Source organism: Mustela nivalis (assembly GCF_964662115.1).
Source record: "Mustela nivalis genome assembly, chromosome: 2".
NCBI classification, from domain to species: domain Eukaryota; kingdom Metazoa; phylum Chordata; class Mammalia; order Carnivora; family Mustelidae; genus Mustela; species Mustela nivalis.
In genome coordinates, this window is record NC_139021.1 from 150233585 (window position 1) to 150259856 (window position 26272).

The following is a 26272-nucleotide window of genomic DNA, read 5'->3' on the forward strand; positions in this document are numbered from 1 at the left end:
TGGGGCACCAGCCACACCCATGGGTGGCGGGGAGTGAAATGGGGAAGGAGCAGGAGATCTAGGGCTGGTGTAAAGCCCAGTCCCTTCCGTTGTCCACAGGGCTCCACTAGGCTCTCAACCCTGGCTGGCCACCTTCCACCTGCCCCGAACTGCCCTCGACCCGGGGTCTGTCTCTGCTTCAGGGTCCCATGGTTCTGCTCCCTCTGCCTGGGGTGCCTCACAGGCCTGCCTCTCTTGTCATTCAGGTCTCAGCTCAAATACCACTCCCTCAGGTGCTCTGAGCGCTGCCCCCTATTGTTCCCCCATATCTCCCCGCCAGCCTCTAGCACATCATTGCCCCCATCAGAGGGGTGCCCTGAGTCCCAAGTCTAACCAGGTAGAGCACTTTCCTGGCTGGCTCCTATGCATGTGGGGGCTCCCCAGCCTCCAGGGGCTGTCCTCATGGAACGCCTCTATGGAGACACACCCACAGCCAGACTTCCGGAGTGCCTGGAGGGGGGATTTCCAGCAAACTCCATCACAGAGAATTTCTCCAACAAGGTCTGGTTCTTTTCAAGAGTGATGGGTACTCTTCCTGGGCCCTCTCCCTCAGCCCTAGTGTAGTGGCTGCTACCCTGCATTTGCTCCTCCCAGAATTCATCAGAATTCTGCTTCTTCCTAGCCCTCCCTTGGTGCTTCAGTCCCCAGTTGTAGCCAATCATTTTCTATATGAAACTGCCCTGTTCCAGTTACTATGTGGTTTTTCTCCTGACTGGACTTAACAGGTGCATCATGAACAGAACAAGCCCCGTAGGAAATATGGACCCTCGACAAACTCCACTCAGCCTTTACCCCCGGAAACATAGTTCAAGGTCCCCATCGGGGATTGGGATGGAGACAGCAGCAACTAAGTACAAGCAGAACCAAGACCCATCTGAGATGCCACCTTCAGAACTGGGGGTGCCCTAGTGGCAGGCTCTGTCATATGACCTTGGCTTTTCTTGGCCGACAGGGGCACAGTCATTCTGTGCTGCCCATTCTGCATTCATAGGCATGCCTTGGCCGACAGGGGCACAGTCATTCTGTGCTGCCCATTCTGCATTCACAGGCATGCCATGGGCCTCTTGCCCGCATGAGGGGGTTCAGGGCTGGTGTGAGGGTGCAGTGAGGTCATGTATTTGAAGGAGATGATTGGAGGTGGGGAGCTATTGGGTGTGTGATCACCGTTTTGTGCCATAAGGCAGAAAGCAGCTCCTCTTCCCAGTATCAGGGTCACATGTGGTTTTCTCCCTGCTCTGAGGAGGCTGGCTAGGTCTTCCTTCCATACCACTTTCCTCCCTGGCACCAGGCCTGAGTCCCCACTGTGTACCAAGGGCAGCTTGATGCTGATGGGAAGACCAGCTTTCCATGGAACTGCTCCTTCTCCAGGAAGCTCCAGATCATTCCCTCAATCAAAACTTCCAATTTTTCTAGTCCCCTCACTTAACTCCTCTCTTGTAACCCTAAATCCTGTTCACCCAAATGGAAAAGGCTTCTAAGCCCAGCCCGGAGAGGGCACCCAATCCTTTCCAAGGGTTCTCCCAAATCCCAACAGACTCAGAAGGTCCAATGGTCATCAGCAGCCCCCAAACTCATCCTGGTGTCCTGGCCGGGCTGGCCACAGAGGCAGGCCAGCCTCACCTCACCCTTCATCCTTACGCCACAGGGATCGCACAGGAAGCGCCCTCCTGAGCCTTGGTGTGGGTGTGATGTGGGCTGTGGGAGGAGAGACAGGGTGGGGCAGGGGGTCAGGCGGCTCCCTTACTGCGGATGCTGAGCCTCTCCCAAGCGCTGTGGTCCAGGCTCCGGTTAAGGTAGAGAAGGCCAGTGTCCTCCTCAATGCGGATCCAGTCGTTCTCCTGCAGCCTCGCACGGTAGGCGATGCCGTAGAGGTGCTGGCCCAGGCGGAAGCTGGGCACCTCCTCGGGGGTGTCCCGCAGGGCGTGGACATAGAGCAGGGGCATGCCAGCTGGCTGGTCCACATACAGTTTCTCCCAGTAAGCATCCCTGGAGAAGTAGAGTCCCAGCGGAGCTGCAGGAAGCAGGGAGGTGTGTGAGGGAGGGAGGAATGCTGACCCCTCCGGAGCAGGTCTCCAGGCAAACCAGCACTCTCCAGCCGCTTTAGTTCACACTTTGGATCCTCCCACATTTGCTAACTTAAGATTCCAACCTAGCGTAATTAATAGTGCAAAACTATAGGCAAGTTCCTTGTTCTGAAATTACAAGAGAGAGAGCTCACCCTGCATGATTCACGGCATTCAAGACTTTCACACCCAAATAAAGAAAGAATAAGATTCTGATCTTACTCGGACTTTCTCACCAGTAGTCCCAGTAACGTCAACACACACACCTATCTGTGGGGCGAAACACTAGCTGCAAATGGACTGCCTTAAAACAGAAAAAGAAAAGAGAGGAGGACGTACTACAAAACACCTGCAAAATCGTTCCCAATCACCCGAGTTTGACAAGTATGTGAGCCGCACAGAGCTGGGAGTGACTCAGGTTTCTCAGAAAATCGCCTGGATCCCCAGCTTTTAAGTGCGCACGATGATGCCAAATAAGCAGGGCAGGCAAGAGTCACCGAAAATGAACCAGGTCACGTTACGCATTTATTCATTCCTGAGATTTATGTATTTATTTGAGAGAGAGTGTGTGAGAGAGAGATCGTGAGGCATGCATGTTGTAGGGAGGGGCAGAGGGAGAGAATCTTCTGGCAGATTCCCCGCTGAGGGAGAAGCCTGTACTAGGGCTTGAGCTCTTGACCCACGAGAAAATGACCTGAGCCAAAACCAAGAGTCGGACACTTAACCAACTGAGCCACCCAGACGCCCCAAACCAGGGCTCTTTATAAGAGAAACACACCTTTAAAGTTAAACATACTCCTACCACTTGATCCAGAAATCCTACTGAATTTTATGTCCATCAAATGAGTCATTCACAAACGGCAAGTTTATTCACACAGCCGAGGACTGGAAACAGCCCAGGTGCCCTTCAGTGGGTGAGTGGACAGGCAAAGGGTGGTTTTTCACACCACGAAATCCTATGCAGCAATAAAAAGGGATGAACCGTTGGTTCACACAACAACCTGGAAGGATCTCACAGACATCGTGCCAAGCAGAAGAAGCCAGGCAAAAAAGAACACACATGGCATGATTCCAGACTAATTTTAGGTTAACAGAGAGCAGCCTGGAGACCTGTGAGGGGTGGGAAGAGGCAAAAGACTAGGAAGGGCAGGAAGGAATGTTCTGGGGGATGTAAAGATTCCACATCCGGATAGCAGTGTGGGTCACATGTGCACATACATTTGCTGCCAATGTACAGATAAGAGCTGTATATTTCAACTTCTGTAAATTTCCCCTGAAAACCTGATCACCAAGGGACTGTGAATAGAGCTCTGGTTGCCACCAAGAAGAGGATGTGGACCATGGCCTCGCTGGGAAAACCCATTCATTACTCTGCTGACTTTGTGTAAGTTCAAAATTTTTCATGATAGGGCGCCTGGGTGGCTCAGTTGGTTGGACGACTGCCTTCGGCTCAGGTCATGATCCTGGAGTCCCAGGATCGAGTCCCACATCAGGCTCCCAGCTCCATGGGAAGTCTGCTTCTCCCTCTGACCTTCTCCTCACTCATGTTCTCTCTCACTGTCTCTCTTTCAAATAAATAAATAAAATCTTAAAAAAATTTTTTTTTCATGATAAAAAGTTTTAAAAAACAGTAAGAATTTTCAAGAAGGTGGATAATTAGGCAAACGGCGCTGGAAAAAGCACTAAAACCCTGCAAATACCCTATAGCAGTAACCAACACACAACACAAACATTAGAAATGCCCACGTATTCACTCACATTGAGCCAATTTCTCTTTTCGATCAGCTTGTTCCACCTACACCCCCACTCTGCTCACAGCTGTCGGGTGAGCAGCCAGGCCAGTCTGCACCAGCAGAGGATACCCCTGGTACCACCTGGGTCCTCAAGGACACATCTGGGTATGGGAAACAATCCATTGCCAACCGGAGTCAGGTAAGACCACAGGGGAGTCCTTTCCAGATGCCAAAGCAGTGAAACCGTCCGTGAACAGAAAGGCTGCACCCTGGGGGATGTTTTTCAGGATGACTTCAAAAGGCAGCCAGACTGCGAGGGCCAACCTGGGCGGAAGCATGCACCTGGCCTGGCAACAAGGGGGAGAGGGACAAAGAGGGAAAGAAGGAAGCGGGGAAGAGGGAGAGAGATGCTCTGGTCAGAGCCAAAGGCCTGGCCCTGTGCACCCCACACTCAACACAGAAATGGAAGGAAGCAGGGGTGGGAGTGGGGCAAAGACCACACTGGAAAGCCCTGCCAAGAGAGGTGCCCCTGGAGTGGGACCTAGAATTACCTAACCCCTGTGGTTACAGTTCAGGGAGGGGCAGGCCAGGACTTCTAAGGAGCCTGCCTTGTGCTCTGAGCTGAAGTTTCCTGGGGGAAGGATCCGCTCCGAAGTGTCCCACTGGCTGCTATTCAAGGGGAAGGCAGCGAAAGGAGCTCCGTGAAGTCGAAGTCGCACTGGGGAATTCTGGGGAGGGAGTGCCAAGACCATGCCTCCCCCACCCTGGGGTCTCCGTGGCAGACATGGGCAGGAGCTGCCTGAATGCCACCCTTCTCTCCCCACACCCTCCCCCCTGGCCCAGGAGGATGGAGGTTCTCAGATGCACTCAGGGCTGACCTCCATGGGATTTAGCAGCTGATGCTCTCAGGGACAGGAAGCAGCTCCCAAGGCTGGCCTCTTGCTGCTCCTGTTCAAGGGCAGCCGATGGCACCAGCGCAGGGCTGAGCGGAGTGATGGGCCATGGCTGACCGGTCCCCTGAGGGTCCCTGCACACCGGGGATCCATTCCACAGGCTCGCATGTCCCAGCAGAGGCGCTCACGCTCCCCACAGTGTGGAGCCCCAAAGAGGACCCTACCAACTCATCAAGTCATGACTCAAAGACAGGAATGCTCCCCGTCTGTGGGTGAGGAGACACCCACAGGGAGGGAATAGCGGTCGGGGAGTCCCCGATGGGACTTGGCAGCCACCTCCCACCAGGACTGTGCCAGGGCCTGCTCTGGGTTGCCCGTCGGGGTAACTCCTGCCTCGCTCTCCTCAGTGGGGCCATCCAGTCTTCCCCACAGAAATCTGATACTACAGGGGCTTCCAGCCTGTGGCAGCATCCCAGCATGGCCAAGTTCCGGAAGGCAGGCTCAGAAGGGGGATTGGAGCCAGGCCCAGCACTGCTGCTCCAGCAAGGGCCCAAATCACGAGCAGCAGCTGAGCTTGTCCTCCAACATTCCATGAAGGTTCCACAAGTCAGAGCATCCAGTAAGAGCTCTAGGGGAGGGACTGAGCTGGGGGGCTGCTAGGGAAGGTGACATCCGCTGCCCTATGGGCAGGAAGAATGACTCTCTTTTCCCCTGACCATGTCCTGCCCCCACAACCTTTGGAAGGGGCTGGCCTCCTGCGGCCTACTGTCGCCTCTCAAAGGTGGAGTGTGGGGTGAGCACAGCCCGGCCACGTGGCTCTGGGAGGCAGCACAGCACAAGGCCAATCCCCCACCCCCCCACCCCGCCACCGACCTTCCATCCTCTCCACAGCCCCAGACAGAGGCATTGTCAGGACAACTATTCTGCAAACAGACACTGAGGCAGAAAGAAAGCCATTTGTTTGCTCAAGGGCATATGCACAGACGGCAAGAGAACTGGAATTTGCAAGGCAGGCTTTCTCAAAAGGCACCCCTTCCACCAGCCCACTCATCTCCCAGGGTCCCTACAGTTGCCATGCTCTTGATCCCCAGCGGACCACACCTGTGGCCCTACTGAGGTAGCTCCGCTGGGACACACTTTGTTCCCCCACAAAGCCCTAAGCAGTGACTGAAGCTCCCTGCAAGTCAGCAAAACAGCTCGAGGGGAGAGGTGGTCCTGATGATTTACCATCTCTCTGGGCAGGTCGGCATTTCCAGGCACAAAAAAGGAGGAGAGACTAACTCCCAGGGGCCTCACAGGGTGGTGGCGAGGGGCAACCTGGGCTTGTGACAGTGACACCAGCTAAAGAGGGGGCTTGGCCACGACGGGAGCCACCAACCTCCTCCGCACCCTGGCAGAAGGGCACACGCCGACCACCATGATCTTGAGAGGCTGCCATTGGGCCTCAACTCCCAGAGCTGCAGGCAGTGCTGCCGGGTCCACCAGACTGGATGCAGACCAGGGCAGCCCTTGTCTTCCAGAGCCCGTGTGACCAGGCCACCAGCTTTCCTTGGTGTGCCTGACCCCTCCACAGAGAGGTGAGGTCTGTGTTCTTGCCCCCAGCAGACCAGCGAGGGGACATCGCATTTCAACAGAGCTCACATCCTGAGGGGCAACCGCTGGCGCTTTCTCTCAGGACACACATCACTGGCCCTGGTCAGCAGAGCAGAACCAAGAACTTGGCCGTTCTTGGAGCCACTGTGGAGAGGGACTTCTGGGGTGACTCTGAAGGCTGCAGAAAACGGGCCTTATCGTGGGGAAAAGCTCTACCCACAACACCCCACCTGTGGAGTAGGCAAGAGCGGCTCCAGAATTGAGCTCCCCTCTGAGAGGGCCTCCTTGACTGCACACACTTTCGGTGGTACAGGGGCTGGGAGGTAGGACGGCCTGAGCTCCCAGAGCTCCGCACCCCCAAGCTGGTGCAGTTCCCACCACGCAGATCATATGTGCAGGAGAGAATGGGTCCTGCCTACTCTCATCTCACAGAGGCCAGCCCTACGGGATCTGTGTGGGGCCCAGTTGATTGCTGCCAAAAGGGATTTGTGGGTCGGGCAATGATTGTGAAAAGAAACAGACTTAAAGGCACTTAAATACCTTCCAGGTGGTCCCTGTAGCCAGGCATGGCTCCCTTAATGCTCCTCAATGTCACAGACCCTTTTAGATGGAAAAACACATGGTCCAAGGCAGGGAATCGAGGAGGTGAGTGTGGGGCTGGCCTCAGGTGGGGATAGCCTGGGCAGTCCCAAAGGGCCCCGCACTTGGTTTAATGTTCTCATGTCACTGTTTCGAAATTCTTCAAAACCTAGAACAAAATGTCCATTTCATCCTCCTACACTGGGCCCCATAAATGATACAGCCAATCCTGGCAGGTGGATGAGGAGAGCCTGGGATGGGCTCATTTCCGAGGGGCTATGCAGCCCCTACAGTCTGCTGACCTCTGCTGCGTCTCAGTTTCTCCAGCTGCCAATCAAAGGAGGGCATGCTGGGGAGAGGAGTGGCCAGAGCACGTCGCAGACATGCCTCGCCTTTGCACAGGAATTATACGAAGCTCGTGCTTCAGAGTCACAGCTGCTATGTGTAGATCCCTTTGCTACCCCATTTCCTAGTTCAGAACACTGACGCTGGGAGGTACGAAGCCTTACCTGGGTGAATCTGCTGATGGTTCTGAGTCTCAGGGTTTGGAACACTAGCAAACAAAGTGGCATGGGGAGTCAGGATGAGGGCAGATGTTAAGCCTACAAGGATGCTCACTGCTGGCACCTGTCTACCAGGAAGGGCCGTGTGGCCTTTGGGCTCCATCCTGCCTCTGCTGCAAGCTGCCACTTGGGTAGGTAACAGAGCAGGACTGGCAAAGCCTTCCCCCTCCATACCTTTCACTTCTGAATGCCTTGGGGTGCCAGCATCCTTCCCCATGCCCAGTCCATGGTTTCTGCCTGGAGAGGGTTGGCCCGTGTCACCCGCCCAGAGACAACCCGTGGTCCTTGTGGCTCAGGTCTCTCCTCAGGAACCATGCCAAGGGGTGAGGAGCTGGCCTTTCCTCACAGCACAGTGGGTCCCGTGCAGGTCATGGCATCACTGTCCAAGGCTCAAGTCACTGCTCACGTTCAGAGAGACCCCACCTGCTCCCACCCTTCCAGACCCCAACAGGGAAAAGGTGTAGAATGAATTTTGACAGGGTGAAGTGCTGTCCTGTTCTGAGCTGGGCTTCCCCTGATATCTCGTTTATGAGCAGATCCACCATGGGTGCCTGCCAGGTGGGAGCCCTACTGGCTGCGTTCAGTGCACGCCATCACGAGACCGCGGTTTTGCCTTTACCTGGGACCATTCTATAGCCTGCAAAGGTTGTTTCCAATGCTCCACATTTGGTTGGCATATTTATTCGGATTTGGGTGCAGATGGAACCAGGCCCTTACCCCCCAACTCCCTCTCTTTCATTCGGCGTTTCACAAGGGCACATGTGCTCACACACACTCACACGTGCGCTCTTGCACACGCTCTGTCCCGCGTGCACACACCCTCATGCCCACACTGGACCCTGAGCTGCTTCCCTGCCATAAGCAGGAAGGGGAGCCTCGTCGAGTGGGGGGAATGCTGCTGGTGGTCAAGGGCCCTGCTCCTGCTTCTGGCAGCTTGCCTTGGCTTTTTCAGGCTCCTGCTGCCCCGGGGCAGCGAGCAGCAGAGGCGTGGGGACAATTCGCACGCTCCACCCCATCCAACTGCCCGGAGCTCACAGTCCCTTGGTGCCTGCACAGCCCACACGTGAGCCTAGTGATCACCTTCCCGCAGACCCATCCACAGCCTTGGCTCCCTTGTGCCCTGAAGGGTTGTCTCCAGCCCATCCTAGGCTGCAAGCCAGCCCTGGCCCAAGCAACCCCATCTTCTCCATGAGCTATGGGCCGCTGCCCAGCTCTGCCAGCAGGATCTGATCCCAGCCTGGCGTGGCGGGGGGAGAGGGGGTCCTTCCCTGGGGGCTCTCAGCCTGAGCTGGCCCATGGAACTCCGCAGTGCCCACCATTGTTCTCCCAACATGTAGCTTTGGAAGTTATGTGACCCTCTCCTGTTTCAAGGGCTGGGTGACCGCAGAACCCTCAGTGAGCCCGCAATGATTCACACATCTCTCCTCCACATTCTCACTCTCCCACACGCACACGGTTACACAGCCACTCACGCCCTTGGGCTTCCTCAGTGTACAGCAGCGTGGCGTAGCCTGGTCCCCACTGTGGGCTCACCTGCATCAGCTCTCTGGGGTCCTGGCCAGCCCTGGCCATCGGGGCCACTCGAGGATCACCTGAGCTGCTTCTGCCTTCCCTGTCCCCCCTCTGCAGTGGCTGTGCTGCTCTGTGACCCTGCCAGTCCAGATCTGGGCAGGTGCTTCCCGGCCAGGCGCCCTCAGCCTGTCACCCCAGCTCAGGGGTCCTCCCCGCTGCTACAAGTGCCCGGTGGTGAGTCGTACTCAACACAGCACATAGTCGCCCTGCTGGGGAAAGGCCAAGAGCCTCCAGCAAGTAAAAATGTCCTAGGACTGCAATACGGAAGCTGGAATTCAGGGCTCCTAAGGAAGAAAAAAATAAAAGGGCAACGGTACGATGCAAGAATGGGGTGGGGCCAGGGCTTGCCTGCACGTGTGCGAAGGGCTGTCCCCTCCTACAGAACCCGCGCACCGGACAGCCCCGGCTCCCGCCCCTGACGAGCACCAGACTGCGTCGATGACAGTTTTATTATAAGCCAGCAGAACCTCCTCAACAGACGATTTCCTAATGCCATCATCTTTTCTGGGAATGGGAAACAGACCCCACTGACTTCTCCCCAGGGAAGGCCCCTCCCCCTGCAGGCCAGCTGTCCCCGTGGGGGGTCCCTCCACCCCCAACAGCAGCGCTGGGCAGGACCTCGCAGGACATCCGCAGCACGGCCCCGCCCCTCTGGCACAGTCACGGTTTCTCTTTGCTCCAGCAGCGTATCTGATGGACGCAAACGCGCCGTGCAGGCCACTTACACGGAGAGTGAACCCCGCAACAAACGCCCGTGGGCGCGTGCGGCCGACCCTGTCGGACGCTTGGCCCTGCTGCTGCCCCTCCCGGATCCCCACCTTCCACCTCACCCCACTCACTTTGAACAGAAACCTGGGGCTTGGGTTTCTCTTGCCTTTTCTTAAATTGTTTTTTTACATAACCCTTCTACCTCACTCCTGGAAGGTACTTTTGCTGTATGGAGAATTCTGTGGCAAAGTTATTTTCTCTTGGTCCTTCAGAGGACTCTTCTGTTGTTGCTGCTGCTTCAGAGAACTCTGTACCCGTTCTACTGCTCACTCTTTGGTATCCTCTTCTCTCTGGCTGCTGCCTGGACCTCCTGTCTTTGGTGCTCTCTCCGGCTGCACTACGATTAGCCAGCCTGTCAGTCTGTGCGGGTTTCCTCCCCCTTGGGAGCCCTCTGAATGGCGAAAGCTCCTCATTGTCTCTCCCTGTTCCCTCCAAGCAAACGGCAGCCGGTCCCCCGGCACTCGTGCCCCGTGTTCGTGAGCCTCTGTGCTCACGTCTGCCGCGTTCGCCGGCCCTGACCTCATCCTCAGTGCCAGGCGCGAATCTCCAGCGTCGTGCTCCAGCCTCTCCCATGTCTCAGTCCACTTAGAGGAGGACCCGGACCACCCAGCCCCGCCTGCCCCTCCCACCTGCCCGCCCCAGTCAGGGTACCAGCCACATCACTGCGGAGGCCACACGCCTTAGACTCGTCCTGAGCTCTTCCATCTTCCACCCCTTCCAGCAGAGCAAACACAGGATGCCCTCTGCCGTCCCCCGTCCAAGCCGCCACGCTCCCACACCTCCCTCACCTGCATAAAACCACACTGCTCAAGGGGCCTTCCTGAGCTCACTCTTAACCCCACAGGCCACATGTACAGAACCACCAGGGTCACTCGGACCACTTCACCCTCTGCCTGAAGCCCTGCATTAACTGCCCACTGCTTGCAGAATAAAACACAGCTCCTCACTAGGGGGTGAGGGCCCAACTGTCCTCCCCCCAGCTCACCTCCTTCCCACTCTCTTGGGCACCCACATTCCAGGCACATCACCCAACTCACCACTACGAGCTAAAAGAACAGACATCATAGTGAGTGGCCCAATGAAGGCAACAGTGAAGGAACAAACCAATAAACACATGGTTTCATAGAGTGTGGCAGGGGGGCACGCACTGGAGACTTTGGGAAATGGTCCAAATTTGGGATGGGGGTGTGGAGCTAAGATTCTTTGGTTTTGTCTGATGGGCACTGAGAGCCGCAGGTGGAGAACCAGCAGTAGAATGAGCCAGAAGAGCCACACGGATGCCCCTCCTGTGCTCACAAGCCTCGTGAGGGACACGTGGGCTCCTCTAGGGCACGAGGCATCTCAGTGAGGCCGGGGGTGGGTGCTGAACAAACAGCCCCAGGCTGAGAACAAAACCTTGGATCCCTGCTCAGGAAGTGACCTACTGGTGACGAAGATGGAGATGTGGCCAGAATGTGTGTGCTCACTTACACACATACACATGTGCATGCGTGCAGGGTCTCCCTGCCATCGCTACTCTCTGTCTCAGTGGGAGGCTCTGCTTTTATAAGGGATTATAATGCATCTGCTTTTAGGAAGAAAGTAGAGCTCAAATTGGTAAATCAAACTTCTTAACAGATTTAGGGGGGAGGCATAAAAGGGAAGCCCAGTTTTCAAAATTAAGTGTGGTAAAACACACATACAATTCACCATCTTAATTATTTTAATGTCCCAACAAGGACGTCAGTCACTGTGATCTCAGCAGTGCCCCCTCAGTTCCAGTCCTCCATTGCTTCTTCCCTAAGTGCTGCCAGCAGCCCACGGTGGGTGGCCTGTGCCACTAATGCCCACGAGGCAGAGTGGCCTTCCTGGTATGGGCTGGGCACACGGGAAGGGCCAGCTGAATAGGCCCACACACAGGGAGGAGCAAGTGGGCACCCTGGCCCACACTGGGGCCCTCAGCTTCCCGTAACGAGATCCGAGGCTCTCCATGTTCTGGAAGGTTGTGTCCAGCACAGAACCCAGGGCTCCCGCCTGCCTGTCTGGCCAAGGGCTTCACACACAGCTCAGCTCTCAGGGCCCACCACCATCCCTCCCGCCTCAGTCCTCACTGTGTGGTTCACGGTGGGGAAGGGCAAGGGACCCAATGTGGGTGCAGCATCCCCCAAGACAGCTGTCCTCTTGGGCCTTGGCTGGGAAATGTGGCTGGCACCTTGGGAGAGCAGCCAGATGGAGAAAGAGAGAACTGGGGGCTAGCCCCTGCCCCAGAGATGCCACTCTGCACACACAGGCACACCCCAATGGGAAACAGATGCAGAGGTTCACCTCTCACATGCATGGTCGAAAAGCAGTCAGCCCCCAGGTCTCCTGTCACTGGGTCACATCACTCAGGGAGCCCCCTGAGAGCGTGGAAAAGGGGTCTGGGCGTGGTTGGAGTTTGGGGGAGTGAGGTCATGACTGAGCTCTACAGCCCAGGCAGCGAGGAGCCAGGAGCCAGGAGCCTATGCTTGCCCTCTGCTCACAGGCCCCAGCCTTCTGCTCTGAGGGGTCCGGGCCCCAGGCTGCACCCTGCTTGCACCCGAACCACCGCCCACATGTCCACACCCGTCCAGGCCAGCTGCAGTGGCCTGAGATGATGGACGCTCCTGCTCAAATGTGATTTCCCAGCTGCCGCTAAGCTAATCACCAGCTTCACGGGCAGTTCCTTCCGGCTTCTATGCAAAGGAAACTGCCAATTAGGTTACAATTAATTTCTTACCCAGGGCAAGGCCTGGCTAGAAAAAAACCGGCCACCCAAGTGGCCTGCCAATGACTGTTTGCGGGTCACCAGGCCCCTGTGTCTCCAGCACTCTCATGCCCCAAGGCCCCAGCTGACTTTGGTCGCACTGGCCCCGGCCTGGGGGTGACCGGCCAGGACATTACCGGCTTGGACCCTGTGTGCCTCTGCTGGGAGAACTGACCCTCATGCACCCAGACTTAACAAATATGACTCAGACTTAAACAAATATGTCACCCCACCAAACTTGAGCTCCCTGAACACAGATGGTCCTGCCCATTTTTGTCCACTACCACCCCTGCCCTGCCCCAGCACTTTTTATGCAACATTTTTAAAAAAAGATTTTATTTATTTATTTGACAGAGATCATAAGTAGGCAGAGAGGCAGGCAGAGAGACAGAGGAGGAAGCAGGCTCCCTGCTGAGCAGATAGCCTGATACAGGGTTTGATCCTAGGACCCTGGGATCATGACCTGAGCCGAAGGCAGGCGCTTAACTGACTGAGCCAACCAGGAGCCCCTCTTTGTGCAACATTAACAGGCCAAGTGTCTACAATGCATTTTCTGTGAGAGGCTCTGTTCTAAAGCACTTCACATGCATTGTTCACTTATTAACACAACAGCCAGAAGTAGGGCTGGTTATGATGCCTATCTTGCAGAGGGGGAAACTGAAGCAGAAAGAAGCTAAGCACCTTGCCCAAGGCCACTCAGACAATGAGCCAGGACTTAAGCTGAGGGTCCTGTCTGGGGTTGTGTGTGTGGCCACCAAGTTCTCCTGCTCAGTGCCGGTTGTGCACACACGTGCAGATAAGCCAGCGCCCTGGGCCCTGGGACTCTGGGCCACCTGCTTGCAGACCAGGCTGAAAATGCCATCATAGATACCCATCCATACCTCCCTTAGCCTCTTCTAAAAAGCAGGTGCCCCTAGAAGTCTCCTGGTATAAATACTGTTAACATTTCAGTGAAATGGGGTGAAGCCCAGGTATGTGTGACTGGCAGGCAGTCTGCTCAGGCAGTATCTGTCTGACAGACCAGACACAGTAATGGTTTCTGCGTGCAGACGAAGTACCTGGCAGGTGCTCACCAATGCTAGGGGCCTGACATGTCTATCTCAGCTGGACACATAAGTGAGCCTCGAGGGATCCTTCCCTCCATCCCACTGGATCCTATTATAACTAAATACTCAAAAAGGTGGAAGCAGCAGGCTCCAGCTCTGCATGGGGATAGTGATCCATGACTTGTAGGGGAGGAGTCAGGAAGGTAACGTCTACATGGGGTGACTGGGACAGAGGCACCCCCATGAGCCAGCAGCAGCCTGTCAGTCAGACAAGGGCCTACTAGGACTGCTCTAGCTTGATGGGGGGCTGGAAGGCTGTCCTGTGGTCTGGATGTGCTTCCTTGTCAAGTCTGAGAAGACCAGAAGGGGCCCTGTCAAAGGAAGGCCCTTTTCCCAGGGGCTCTGGGAAGAGGCCCGCCTCATGCCTCCAGTACACACTCCTTTCTATGTGGGGCAGGTTTGGGATGTCACAGTGCTGCTGCTGGGAGCCCTCCCTCGCTCCCTCCCTGCAGCTTGGGACCTGGGACCTGTTGCCCCCTCCCCTCCCTACTCTCCACTAAAAGCAAGGGTAGGTGCGATCAGGTGAACAGCAGAGGGGAACCCCCTGCAGGGCCACCACAACCCCTGGACAGAGCCTGGGTTCTCTCTGGAGATGGAGGGGGCGTGCCTCAAAGAAGGCCTAAGGGTCTGCTCTGCAGGGAGGGTGGAAGGAAGAGAGCTGGGGAAGCCTCTGACAGAGGCAGTTTCAGCACAGCATGGGCCTGTGGCCAGACAAGCTGACAGGTCCTGAGGGCCCACTGCACACCGAGGGCTTTCCCCATCTATATGGTTTCCCCATGTATAAAATGACAAGGTTCCACCTGAGGCTAAGGCTCCTTTTCATTCTGATTCCCCTACAAGTCTATGTGATGTCTGTGCAGAAGCAGTCACAGAATGAACTTTCTGAGCAGGGACAAGTGGCAGGATGGTGGGCATGATGGAAACCAGGGTGGTCTCAGGGAGTGGGGCGTGGGCCATGGGATGCAACGAGATTACAATCACAGGTGCCTTCCTAGACCACCAATGATAAGGCAAAAAGACATGACCTAGGTCCAAAGGAGAGTCTTAGGGCAACACAAGGAAACAGAAAGATAAGGGCAGAGCTGGGCCCAAGCTCACACTCCTTCACTGCCTCTCTGTGTGACTGGCTGGGAACCAGGATAGAAATGCCTCCTTGGAATCATGGCTGGGACAAGCCAGGTACAGAGCACCCACTGATGGAAGCCAGTTCTCTGTTCTCCCTCCTCCATTCTCCCTCCCCCTTCTTATGGAACCAGAGCAGTCTGGGGCCCACAAAGCCTTCCAGCTACTCCTCAGTCACGGCCTGCCCACCCCCATGCCTCTGCCCAGCACTCCTGTAGCTTCTGGATACAAGGGTGAGCAATGCCTCAGTGCACACTGCTGTCCCAGGAAAATGGCTTCAAGGGACTAGCAGCATGACATCACACAGCCACAATTACGATAATCAACTTACACCAGATCTGCCTGGCTATTTTTAGAGTCAGGACTGAGGTTTAGCTAGACAGGGCGGCCCTGGGTCCTCCTGTTGCTGAGTCCTGCCTTGTCAGGTGGGCTGGGTGGGTTGCTGGTTCCTGGCACCCCTCCTTTCCCTGGTCCTTCACAAGGTGACCCCCGGGCATGGGCATCTCACACACGAGTTGTGACACCATTGCTTCTGGGGCATTCACGCTTCACATGGCCTCAGGGTCCAGGTCTTTGGAGAAGGTCCTCAGGGTCCTAGTGGGGTTATGGTGACTCAGCTTCCCCCACTGAATATCTCCTCAAAAGAGGACCTAGGGGCTCAAACACTATCAGAAATGTCACAGACACGGTGAAATGTTAATGACACAAAACAGCTTCTCAGCAAAACCTGGTGGAGGTTTGATAAAGCAAGGTAAGCCCAACAACAAAAAGACACCCTACCCAATTAAAACATGGGCGAAGGACCTGAAGAGATGATTTCTTCAAAGAAGATGCAAATGGCCAATGAGCACATGAAAGATGTTCAACCTCACTAATCATTAGGAGAACACAAATCAAAAGTACAATGAGATACCACATTGTACCACATACTCTGGCTATAATTAAAAGAAAGCAAAATAAAAACCCAGAAAATAACAAGTGCTGTCAAGGATGTGGCAAAATCAGAGCTCTCACACACTGCTGGCGGGAATGTAAAATAGTGCAGCTGCTCTGTAAAACAATTTGGCAATTCCTCAAAAAATGAAACAGAATTATCAGATGACCCAGCAATTCCACTCCTAGGTATGTATCTAAGAAGACTGAAACCAGGGACTCAGATATTTGCCCATGAATGTTCATAACAGCTTTAGTCACAACAGCTAAAAGGTGGAAACAATCTAAATGTCCATCAGTAGATGAATGGATAAATAAATCTGATATTTACATCCAATGGAGTATCACCCTCGCAAGGAAATAAAATATGGATGTGTGCCACAATGTGCACGCACTTTGAAAACACGACGCTAAGAGAAAGACGCCAGATAAAAAGGTCCATTTATATGAAACATCCTGAGAGGACGAACCTGTAGAGACGGGATGCAGAGCAGTGGTTACCAGGGGCTGGGGGTGGGGGCGCTAGGGGGGCAACGTCTAGGGGGTAAGAGCTCCCTTTTGTGGTGGTGAAAATGTTCAACACAGCAGAAATACTGAGGCAACACTGTGAAAGCACTAAACGCTACTGAATCGTTCAGTTACCATGGCTGATTTCACATTGTGTGAATTTTACCTCCCCACAAAAAAGCAAACTGTAATTATCCACCATTCCTCCTTCCCCAGTGCCTGAGCCCAACGCAGGCCCTGGCTGTGCTGACCAGGAGAGCAGACATCAAAGAGGTGGGGCTCAAGGGTGTGAATCTGAAGAGGGGGTCCCCAAGGATGTCCCCGGGTGCCCCAGCATGTGCCCTCCCACCCATCACACTCTCCTTTGTACTCGGGGCTTCTCCTGAGGAGGGAAGGGCCACGCAACGGGATTCCAGCCCGCAGAACTTGGGCAGAGTGCCGGGGGCCTCTCCGGGCCTGGCTCCGTGCCCCTCCCTGGGCACGTGGCTGGGCATGGAGTGCCTGGCAGGGGCACTGTCAGCAGGAGACACAAGGACCGTGTTGAGTCACTGAGACTACGGGAGCTTCCGTTACCAAGTACATCCTCACCTGCCCTCAAAGATAGGAGTGGGTGGGAGGCAGGGAAGCAAAGACTATCGAATGGGCTCTCACTCAAGACCCTTCAAGGCTCTGTGGAGTCATGTCTGTGGTCCCTCTGGATGAGTAGCCTTTGAAGACCACCCTCGGGGCTGCCTACCTGACCAGGCGCGACCCCTGGGGGGCAAAGCGGGTCCCCGCAGTGCTAAGTGCATGTTAACCCTGCTTCCACCGGGGAGAAGGTGGAGGGCAGCGACTCCAGGGCTAAGTGGCTGTTGGAACAGTGCCCTGGGCCCCGACTCCACCCTTTCTCCTCCCCAGAAAGGAGAGAAAGCAGCAGATGCCCCACGGCCAATGTCAGAAGGGCAGGATGGGGGAGCAGGCAAGGAGAAAACCTGTATCCACCCAGGACCAGCTCCAGCTCTTTCACTATTTCTGTGTCTTTGCTTGTTTCACTGGCAAGAGGAATTTAAGGAACCAACTCATGAAACTCTCAGATGGCTGCCGTCACTCTGCACACCTCCAAGTCAACCCCCGCAACACACCCTACCCTCAGGTCCTGGCACAGAGAGACCACACTTTCCCCAGCATTTGCTAGGCTACTAATTAAATTTTAGGAAAATGCATTTTTTCTTTTCCCCTTTCAAAAAGAGTGAGAATCACTGGAATCTGCTGGTGATCATATAGACACCTAGGAAACGCAAGCTTTGAGGGTCATTATCCTGCTGGGGGCTTTCTGATTTATTTTGGCAGCAGAGACCTGTCTCCCATCAGAGAGCAGGTCGGGCTGGTGCTTGGGCTGGGCCAGAGCTTTGACTCCCCTGTGCCCCCGGCACTGGGCTGTGCTGCCTTCTAAGCACTTCTTGGAGGCCTGGGCCCTGCAGAACCTAGACATCAGCGCCCCTATGTGACAATGGCCCAAGATGGCAATGAGGGGCAGCTGCCAGCGCCTGAACTTGAGAGGGGGGCTGGGGCCCCAGGACCTGGGCTACAGGGACACAGACATCTCCCCCAAGCTGGGCCTGGAACGGGGCCCTGCCTGTCACAGTACCCCAGGCTTGCCCCCCACCCCCCACTGTGAGACTGTCATGGACAAGTTGAGCGGGCCAGCCCACAGGTGCACAGGTGACTTTCCTGCAGGGGTGCCTGGGCTGCTGTACTTTGTGGAGCCACTCACAGGGCAAAAGCAAACAGAGGTGTTTGTTTGGGGCTGGACACCTGCTCTCCTTGGGGAACCAGGTGGTGCCTGAACAAAGGTCCTGTTGGCATCGCCCACCCCACAACCTCATTTTCTAGGGGTGTTGGCTCCAAGGGGGGAGGCATACCGCTGCCTCCTCTTGTCTACCACCTCCTTGCCCAGAGTCTCAGACAGAACAGTGCAGGGCCCACTGGCTTCAGGGCTCCAGCCTTGGGGACAACCACAGAGCTAGAAGCCTGAGCCTGCGGGAGCCCAGGCCTCGTCTGGTCCCAGAGCTGAGGAAAGGTGGGCAGCAGGAAGACTAGAACGGGGAGGGAGGGCAGGAAGGCCCAGTCTACAGGTGTCCTGTAGTTTCCCAAGTGTCCTGGAGCGTTGGCCCAAAGACAGCGTCACCTGCTAAGGTTTTCTGACATGAGGTGGGGTCCTGCCTCTGAAGTCACAGCCTCCCTTAAAACCCCAAACACCAGGCCTGGATTGCCACTCTGGGGTGGTGAATGGAACGCCAGGTGGGCTCTGAGAGGCCTGGGCATTCCTAGCCCTACAAGCATCCCGGGAGCACCCTCCCCAGGCCAGAGGGCCTTCCTGGGTTGGCCTCTCTGAGTTGCACTGATGCCCCAGTTTTCCAGGAGCATTACCCCATAGAGCACGGAAGAGAGCCTTCCGAGACCTATAGGAGGCTGAGGAGAGGGAGCAAGGGAACAGGAGGGAGATGGGCAGGGGGACTGGGGGACCCCCGGCTGCCATCACCACATTGAACCCCACAGCCAGGAGGGTCACTTGCCTGCCTGGCTGCCCAAGGCCCTCTCCTACCCCGCCCCTTAGCCTGCCTCTTGCTGAGCACCTCCTCGGAAATCACACCCGTGCATTTGGGAGAAGTGATGGCTTAGTGCTTCTTTTACTGCCTGACCCTCCCTGCACAGTGACAGTTCTGAGGTCAGAGGGCCCTTGTGTTGTCTCCCGAGGGCATCTCCTGCCCTGGAGAAGCTCCCTAGGTAGCAGATGGTCCCCTGGGGAGTACTTGTGGATCCTTATTACTGTTATGGTTACTATTAAATCACTCACTCAGAGAAACAATTGCATAAATGAGGAGGAGGACAGAGAGGGGAGAAGAATGTGGGGAACAGGAAAACACAGGTAGGAGGAGGAGGACACAGTGGGGGAAGGATATGGGGAGGAGGGCATGGGGAAGAGGAGGACCCTGGGAGGAGGAGGACATGGAGAGAAGGACATGGGGAGGAGGAGGACATAGGGAGGAGGACAACAGTGCTGGGAAGAAGCGGAAGACATGAGGAGGAGGGCACTGGGAGGAAGAGGAGGAGATGGAAGGAGGAAGACATGGGGTGGAGGGGGAGAACATGGGAGAAAGAGGAAGACAGGGAGAGAAGGAAGAGAACGTGGGAAGAGGAAGACATGGAGAGGAGAAGGACCTAAGAAGGGGAGGACATGGGGAGGAGGACAGTGGGTAGAGGAGGACACAAGAAGGAGGAGGTTACCAAGAGGAAGAGGACACAGGGAGGAGAAGGACATAGGGAAGGGAGGACACGGGGAGAAGGAAGAGGGCGTGGGGACGTAAGCTTAGGTCAGGAGCCCCTGAACTACCCTCCCAGCAGGGAGTGGCCTCCTCCACACCCACAGGACAGCGAGGAGGTTCCACAGTAGAAAAGTAGCTGCTTCCACAGGGTGGACGGAAGCACTGCTTGGGAGGGTAGGGCAGTGCCTCCCCAACTCTGCCTTTCTTCCTGGGTCCCTGGTGGGGCGCTTTCTTCTCTCAGGCTTCCCCAGTGCCTTGGGAAGGAGGGCCCTGTCCTGGAGAAGGAGACACATTTGCACTCACAGCCCCTGAAGCCCAGCCCCCACCCCACCTCACCCCACCCCACCCCAGCACAGTAGCTTCTACCAGGTGCTGGGTCCCCACGCAGAGCCTACACCCTCAAACAGATCTCCTCCTGCCTCACAAGAGCACACACACCCCTGTCCTAGGCCCAGCTATGCCAGGGCCATGCCAGGGGGCTGTCTCCAAAACAGTAAGACTCCCAAACATCGGCTAAAGCAATGGCCTGACCTGAGAAATCAGCCATGACCCAGGAGAGCTGCTGTTTCAAGCACAGCGCACACTGCACTCCTGTAGCTGGGCCGGGCTGGAGCCCTGAGCAGGTGGGGGAGAGGGCTCAGGGCTACCTTCCCTTTCCAGGATCCCTCCTCAGCCCCATCCCTGGTCCCCACCACCTCTGGCCTGGAGAAGGCACTTGAGGAAAGCCAGAGGCCTGGGGGTGGGGAGTCTTCTCCGCAGGCTGTAGTCCACAGGCTACGTGGGGCACGGTTTCCTCACCTATGAAATGGGAAACCAAGGTCATGTCCCTTAGGGTTCCGGGAGGTTACAGGAAGCTAGTTGACAGGCGGTGCTCAGCAAGGGATGAGCAGGCTATGAGTTCCCTGGGGTAGCTGCTGCTGACATCAGCTTTGTCCAGCTAAGACCAGAGGACAGAGGAGTCCTCTCTCAGGTCACAGAGTGGTAAGGCCTCAGGGGAGGTGGTAGCTTCCGGGCCCTCCATATCCCTTGGCACCTTGGGCCCCATTTTAACAGATACCATGATTTTTAATTAGTTTTCTCTTCCCCTGGCTAAAAGGCCATTAGCTCCCCATTAGGTGAATGCATCCCATTTTGTTCACACCACCAAGGAAACAGTGATTTACTTAGCTATCCTTAAAGCAATTCTGCAGAATAAAGGCAATTTAGCAATGGGCTCAATAAACTTTCCCATTTGTTCTCTGTTTGCAGGCTCCACCCTTAGGAGCCCACCAGCCAACCCATCCCCTGTAGCCTTGGTTGGGCTAGACTCTGTTGGGGCCCCCAGAGGTCAGAGGGGCTTAGCAGGGATGCAGGCTAGGGTAGAAGAGAAAGAGGGCAAGGCCCAGGTAAGCTGGTGAAGCAGGACTTGTTTTCTCCCAGTCCGTGGCAAAAGAGGGAGGGGCCCAAAGAAAATAAGAAGTAGGTGAGGCAGCCTTCCCAGCAGAGGCGGCTCTGACATCTGGTCCAGGCATAAGTGGCCTGCCCAGGCCACACTGCAGAGGCCTGGGCCAGGCATCCCAGAGAGGGAGCCTGCCAAGTCATGGCAAGTCTTCCCTTCTTTGGTGCTGGGGAGTGAAAGTCCCAGAGGTCTGCAGGGAGAGAGGGCAGGTCCTTCCTTGAAGCCACAGGTGCTGAGCAAAATGGGACCCAAGAAGCCAGATCAGGAAGACAAGAGACTCGAGGCCTGCTGAGGGACTGTGGGAGTCAGGGAGATGGTGCTGGGTGAGGTGTCAGCCTGGCAGGGCCCAAGAGCTGGGACTCAAATTGCTGAGGGGCTATATCTGTGTTGAGCAACAAAGTGCTAGAAACTCTGCTAAGAATAAGTCTTAGATGGATGTTTCCCAGGTTCTAGAATTCCCTGGGACCATTGGGCCATGTCCATGAGTGTATGAGGGGGTGGATATGTGTGAGTGGCAGGGAAAGGGGCTGGGTTCCCTGGGGGAGGGTGGAGTATGGGGGGGCAGTCGGGTCGAGCCTCATTCACTAGGGGGTGTGTGTGTGGCCATGGGGGGTCATGATTATATATCCTTGAGCAGGGGCAGGAGTGTGTCTTGTGAAGACCAGCTATGAGTATGAGTGAGTGTGTGTGTGTGCATGTGTGTGTGAGAGAGAAAGAGATCCTGTGTGTGTGTGTGTGTGTGTGTGTGTGTGGAGTGAGACAGAGACCCTGTGTGTGTGTGTGTGTGAGAGAGAGACCTTGTGTATGAGATAGAGATACTATGTGTGTTTGTGAGAGAGAGAGAGAGAGAGAGGAGATCCAGTATGTGGAGAGGGAGAGAGACCCTGTGTGTGTGTGTGTGTGAGAGAGAAAGGCGGGGGAAGACCCTGTGTGTGTGGGAGAGAGAGAGAGAGAGGGAGAGGGAGAGATACTGTGTGTGAGAGATTCTGTGTGTGTGTGTGTGTGTGTGTGTGAGAGAGAGAGAGAGAGAGAGACCCTGTGTGTGTGTGTGTGCGAGCATGCGCTCATGTGCAAGCTTGCAACCACACATGGATGCCATGATGTGGGAGAAGAGTCTGTGTCAGTACCTTTTTCTGAAGGTGTATGTGGTCACACACTACGACAGTGTGCACACATGGAGGGGGACCAAGCTGCAGGCATCTGTTTATGTCCCATGGCCTTGCTCTAGACATCCCTGTCCCCCCTTCCTGGCCAGCTCTGAGGTAGCAGGGCTCCTTCCTCTGCGCGCTGGTCTAGGCCCCTGCCTCTTCGTCTGGGTCGCCTCTCTACTCCCCTCCTGTCAGTCCCCCAGCACAGAAGAGAGCCTCCTGCCTTGGGGGAATTGTCTGGCCAATCAGGGGACAGTCTCATCCTCTAGAGACTCAAAGCATCCTCAGGGCAACAGGCCTGGCCATCGGAGCGCTGCATCCACAAGAGGGCGCCCAGAGGCTGAGCTGCTTTCGGCCTGGGTGGGTCCTGGAGCCGCCGCCAGGCTCACCAGTGATGGCCTGGTTCGGCTCAAGGAGAGCCAGGCTCAGCCGCTCCTCCGCTGCTGCTCCAAGCGAAGGAAGCCCCTGTGCCTCTCCCAGGGCCCCAGCTGTGTCCTCCTGGGGGCTGCAGGGCCATTTCCCCACTCTCAGCACCCACCAATCATGGTTTCTTGGTTATCCCAAGGGAAGGGTGGGCGGGGTGGGATGCCCACCTTCCCTGCTCGGAGAGCCTGTCTTTGGCCACCAAATTCTGTGGGCCAGGGCTGTGAAAAAGCCACCTGCATTCAGGCCAAGGGCCACAGGCTGACCCTTGCAGCCTGGGCTCCAAAGTCTAGCCTTTAAAGCCTCGCAGGCACCCCAACTTGGCTAGTGGCTGTGGGAGAGCATGGGGAAAGCCTCTGTAGGCAGCGGGGCTGGCAGCTTCCGGCTCACACCTAACTACACACCCACAACTACAAAGTTACAACTCAGAGTTATAAGAGATCTTCAGAACATTCCGCTTGTGTTTACCTCTGTCCTGACTGCAGCCTCCTTGGGGTCTTCCGCCATGCAGTCCAGTGACCCCAGAGTTCTCCTACCGGAAACAGACTCCCTCCCCCTCATTCCTCCTCAGGGCAAGGGAAGGACTTCTCCCCTGCCTTCCCCATGATGGGCTGGAAACCCATTCTGGCTTCAGTATCTTTCCAGGGAAACCCAGGATTCAGCCACACAAATGAAGCCTTTGGGGCCAGTCTGTGAACCCAGAATCTGCAAGACCAGAGGCTAGAGGCAGGGGACCACTGCTTCTCCTGTTCCCAAAGGCCACAGGGAGAGAAGGCCCTTTGTAAGCAGTGGGAGAGGGCAGCTTTCCCTGTCGGAGAGAAACTTGGTGCATGCTGAAGTAGGAGATCAAGTCAGGGCCGGTTCAAGGAAAACTAAAAGGCATGGCCAACCGGTCAAAGATTCTGTGGCCTTAGGCTTCATTCTGTCCGAGTTTGGGGCGGGGGTGGTGACCAGCCTTTGCAAGGCCACAGCCAATCTTCCCAGCACCGACGCTGGCCGAAAGGCGGCACATAGCCCTGCCCCACCGAGGGACAGTCAAAAGCGCTTGGCCAAGAGCGGTTTCCTGGTCGCAAAGGCCTCGGGTAGACTGGCGCACGACTCGAAAGCTCCCTGTTGGAACTCTGGCCGCGGCGGGCCCTCCCTCGGCTGCGCTGGACCAGTCTGAACGGGCCCTCGAGGGCAGCCTCCCAGAAACCACGGGCTTTTCGGCTTTTTAAAGCCTAGGGTGGTAAAAGCGCACGAGGGAAAAGCAACCTTTTATAAAACAGCAGGTGCCCTTCGCACCCCTGGGCGGGCCAGGGAATTCGAGCTGGAGGAGGAATACACCGACGTGGAACGAGGAAAGGAAACCAAGTTGGAACAATCTGCAGAGACAGAGCTGCCCGCTCAAGTCGCGGGCTTTCTCGGGCTACACCACCCGGCCTCCCCGACCTGCGCCGAAACGGCAGCAAGGTCCGTCCGGTTCGCTCCAGGACGCGGGCGCGAGGCGCGACCAGGCTGGGACGCACCGCTGCGACTCAGGCCCTGGGCACCGACCCCGGCCGCTCGGCCCACGACCCGTTCCGGCGAGAAACCCGCCCAGTCCGGGCCTCGAAGCGCCGGGTCTGCCGCCCCACCTCGCTCCCGGCTCAGCCCGGGCAGCGGGCAACTGCGCAGCCGGCTGCCCGCAGCCAAGAGAAAGGCGTTTCCAAGCGCGTCCGCTCCGCCGCCCGGCGCCAGGCGCCAACTTCGCCCCGGTCTCTACGGGCACCGGCCCCCGGCAGGACTCACCTTCGCCGAACAGCGGCAGCAGCAGCAGCAACCGCAGCCCCGCAGCGCCGGCCGTCGCCGTCGCCTTCGCCATGGCCCGTGCGCGCCGGGGCCGCGGCAAGAGGGCTGCTGGCTGGGGCCCGGGTCTCGGCGGCGGGATGCGGTGCTTAGCCTGGCCGCCCCATGCCCGCCCAGGACGCGGGGGACGCGGGGGACACTGGGGGCGCAGAGCGTCGGGGCGCCGACTCCGGCTGCTCTCCACTGCTGCGCGCCTGGCTCTGGTCGCGGGACTGAGGCGGGGCGCGCGCGGGCTGCGCCGCCGGAGCGGGCAGGGGCGGGGCGGGGCGGTAAGGGGGGCGTGCCGGGGGCGTGCCGGGCGGGGCCAGGGTGCGGGCGGGGTGCGGGGGTAAGGGCGGGGCTCGGGGTACCCGCTTTGGTTTGGGGGTGCTGGTGCGGATCCCGCCTCGCTCAGAGAGGAGACTGGTGCTGGACGCGGGACGCCGGTGGGGCCGCGTGCGAGTAGCAGCGAGGTGCAGGACGCGGGGTGCGGGGCTGCCACCCCCAGCCCCAGTTCGCGCACCCCTAGCTCGCCCAGCCACTCTTCCTCAGCCTGTGCGTCCGCTCTCGGTCCCGGCGCGTCGCCCTTTCCGTCTGCCGCGTGAGGGCTGGGAAACCACGCAGGGCTGCGGGGCTGGGCCGACAGGGGAGAGGTGCGCCCCAGCGGACCGGGAGGCTAGGCGGGCGCCCCGCCTCCAGGCTCTCGGCGCGGGTCGCATCTTCCGCCATTTCTCAGAGGAGGGGAGACGCGGTGGGAGCGTGGTCTCTCCTGGGGCCCAAGGCGGGAGGAGGGAAGAGCCTGGGCAAGGGAAGGGGAGTCTGAGCGCTTCCTGCGCACTCCAGGAGCGAGCCTGGCGTGTGGCTGGCAATGTCCGCGGCCGCGCTGAGAGACAGAGTGACATCTCCTGAGGCCAGTTTGTGATCCCCCTCACTTTAGGACCCGCCCAGCCGATGGGAGCAGGACACTGGCTCAGGCCTTCAAGGAGGCCTGGCACTGGCAACCTAATGGGGTGCTTTGATGGTGAGCGTCCTCCATTCCCAAAAGGAAATCTCTTAGTAGGTGGACTGAGTAGGAGAGCAACTAGCTGGAACTCCAAATAATGTAATTTTTTGCCCAAATAAGTGATGCCAATAAACACATCCAACCCAATAAAGGGGGAAACTGAGACTCCGGGCCCCTAACATAGGGGAACCTGGGGTGAGGTTGGAGTTGGAGTCTAGGTCTCTGTGAGAAGAGGCAAACGTTCTCTCCCATCCCTAGCTGTCTTTTGAGGTCTGGCTTCCACTTAGGTGAGGAAGAATAGAAGCCCATGGAGCCCTGGGGTGGGAGGGTCCAGCACAGGAGGCCTGGGGTGCTCCTCCTTCAGCGTCTCTTTTTCCGGCCGTGCAGAGCCCCGCCCTCTTCAGGGCTGAATAAGAGATGAGCACATCCCTCTGCAGATATGAAGTCAAAGTGAAGTCACCCTGGTAGGCAGGAGAAGCTGCCAAGACAGAAGCTGGCTGGGGGTTCTGCCAGCGGAGATGTCCAGAGCAGGCCTGCTGGCAGGAGGCCAGGGCACAGCGCTGCCAGCTCAGGAGAGCCACCCTGCGGCCACCAGACCTCGTGCTGCTTGCCAGACACCACCAGGGCCCCGGCCCTTGGATTTATGAGGCTGGAGTTTGCCATTGGAGGGCTTCCTCGGGTGCAGACAAGCCCTACTTTCTGGTGCTAATAAGGCTGTATCCTCGGGCCTCTGCCCAAGGAACAGACTTGAGTGGGAAGGAAGGGGCTGAGGGGGGACTTCTTCACTGCAAATCTCCCATGGCAGGACAAAAGGAAGAGGGGTGGCCTGGCCCATTCTTCCGACCAGCCTCATCCCCACACCTCTCAGGGACCACCCTGGCCAGGCTGTGGCTGACACTGGACAGGTTGGATGT

General features: G+C 57.0%; 1 protein-coding gene across 1 annotated transcript in view; it reads right to left on the reverse strand.

Moving 5' to 3' along the window:
• RET (ret proto-oncogene) overlaps nt 1-24589 on the reverse strand; it is a 50021-nt gene extending 25432 nt beyond the window's left edge. The window contains 2 exon segments of the mRNA XM_082719564.1: nt 1784-2050; nt 24320-24589. Coding sequence (XP_082575690.1) covers nt 1784-2050; nt 24320-24392 — 340 coding nt within the window. The 5' untranslated portion in view covers nt 24393-24589.
• Nucleotides 24590-26272: the final 1683 nt, after the last annotated feature.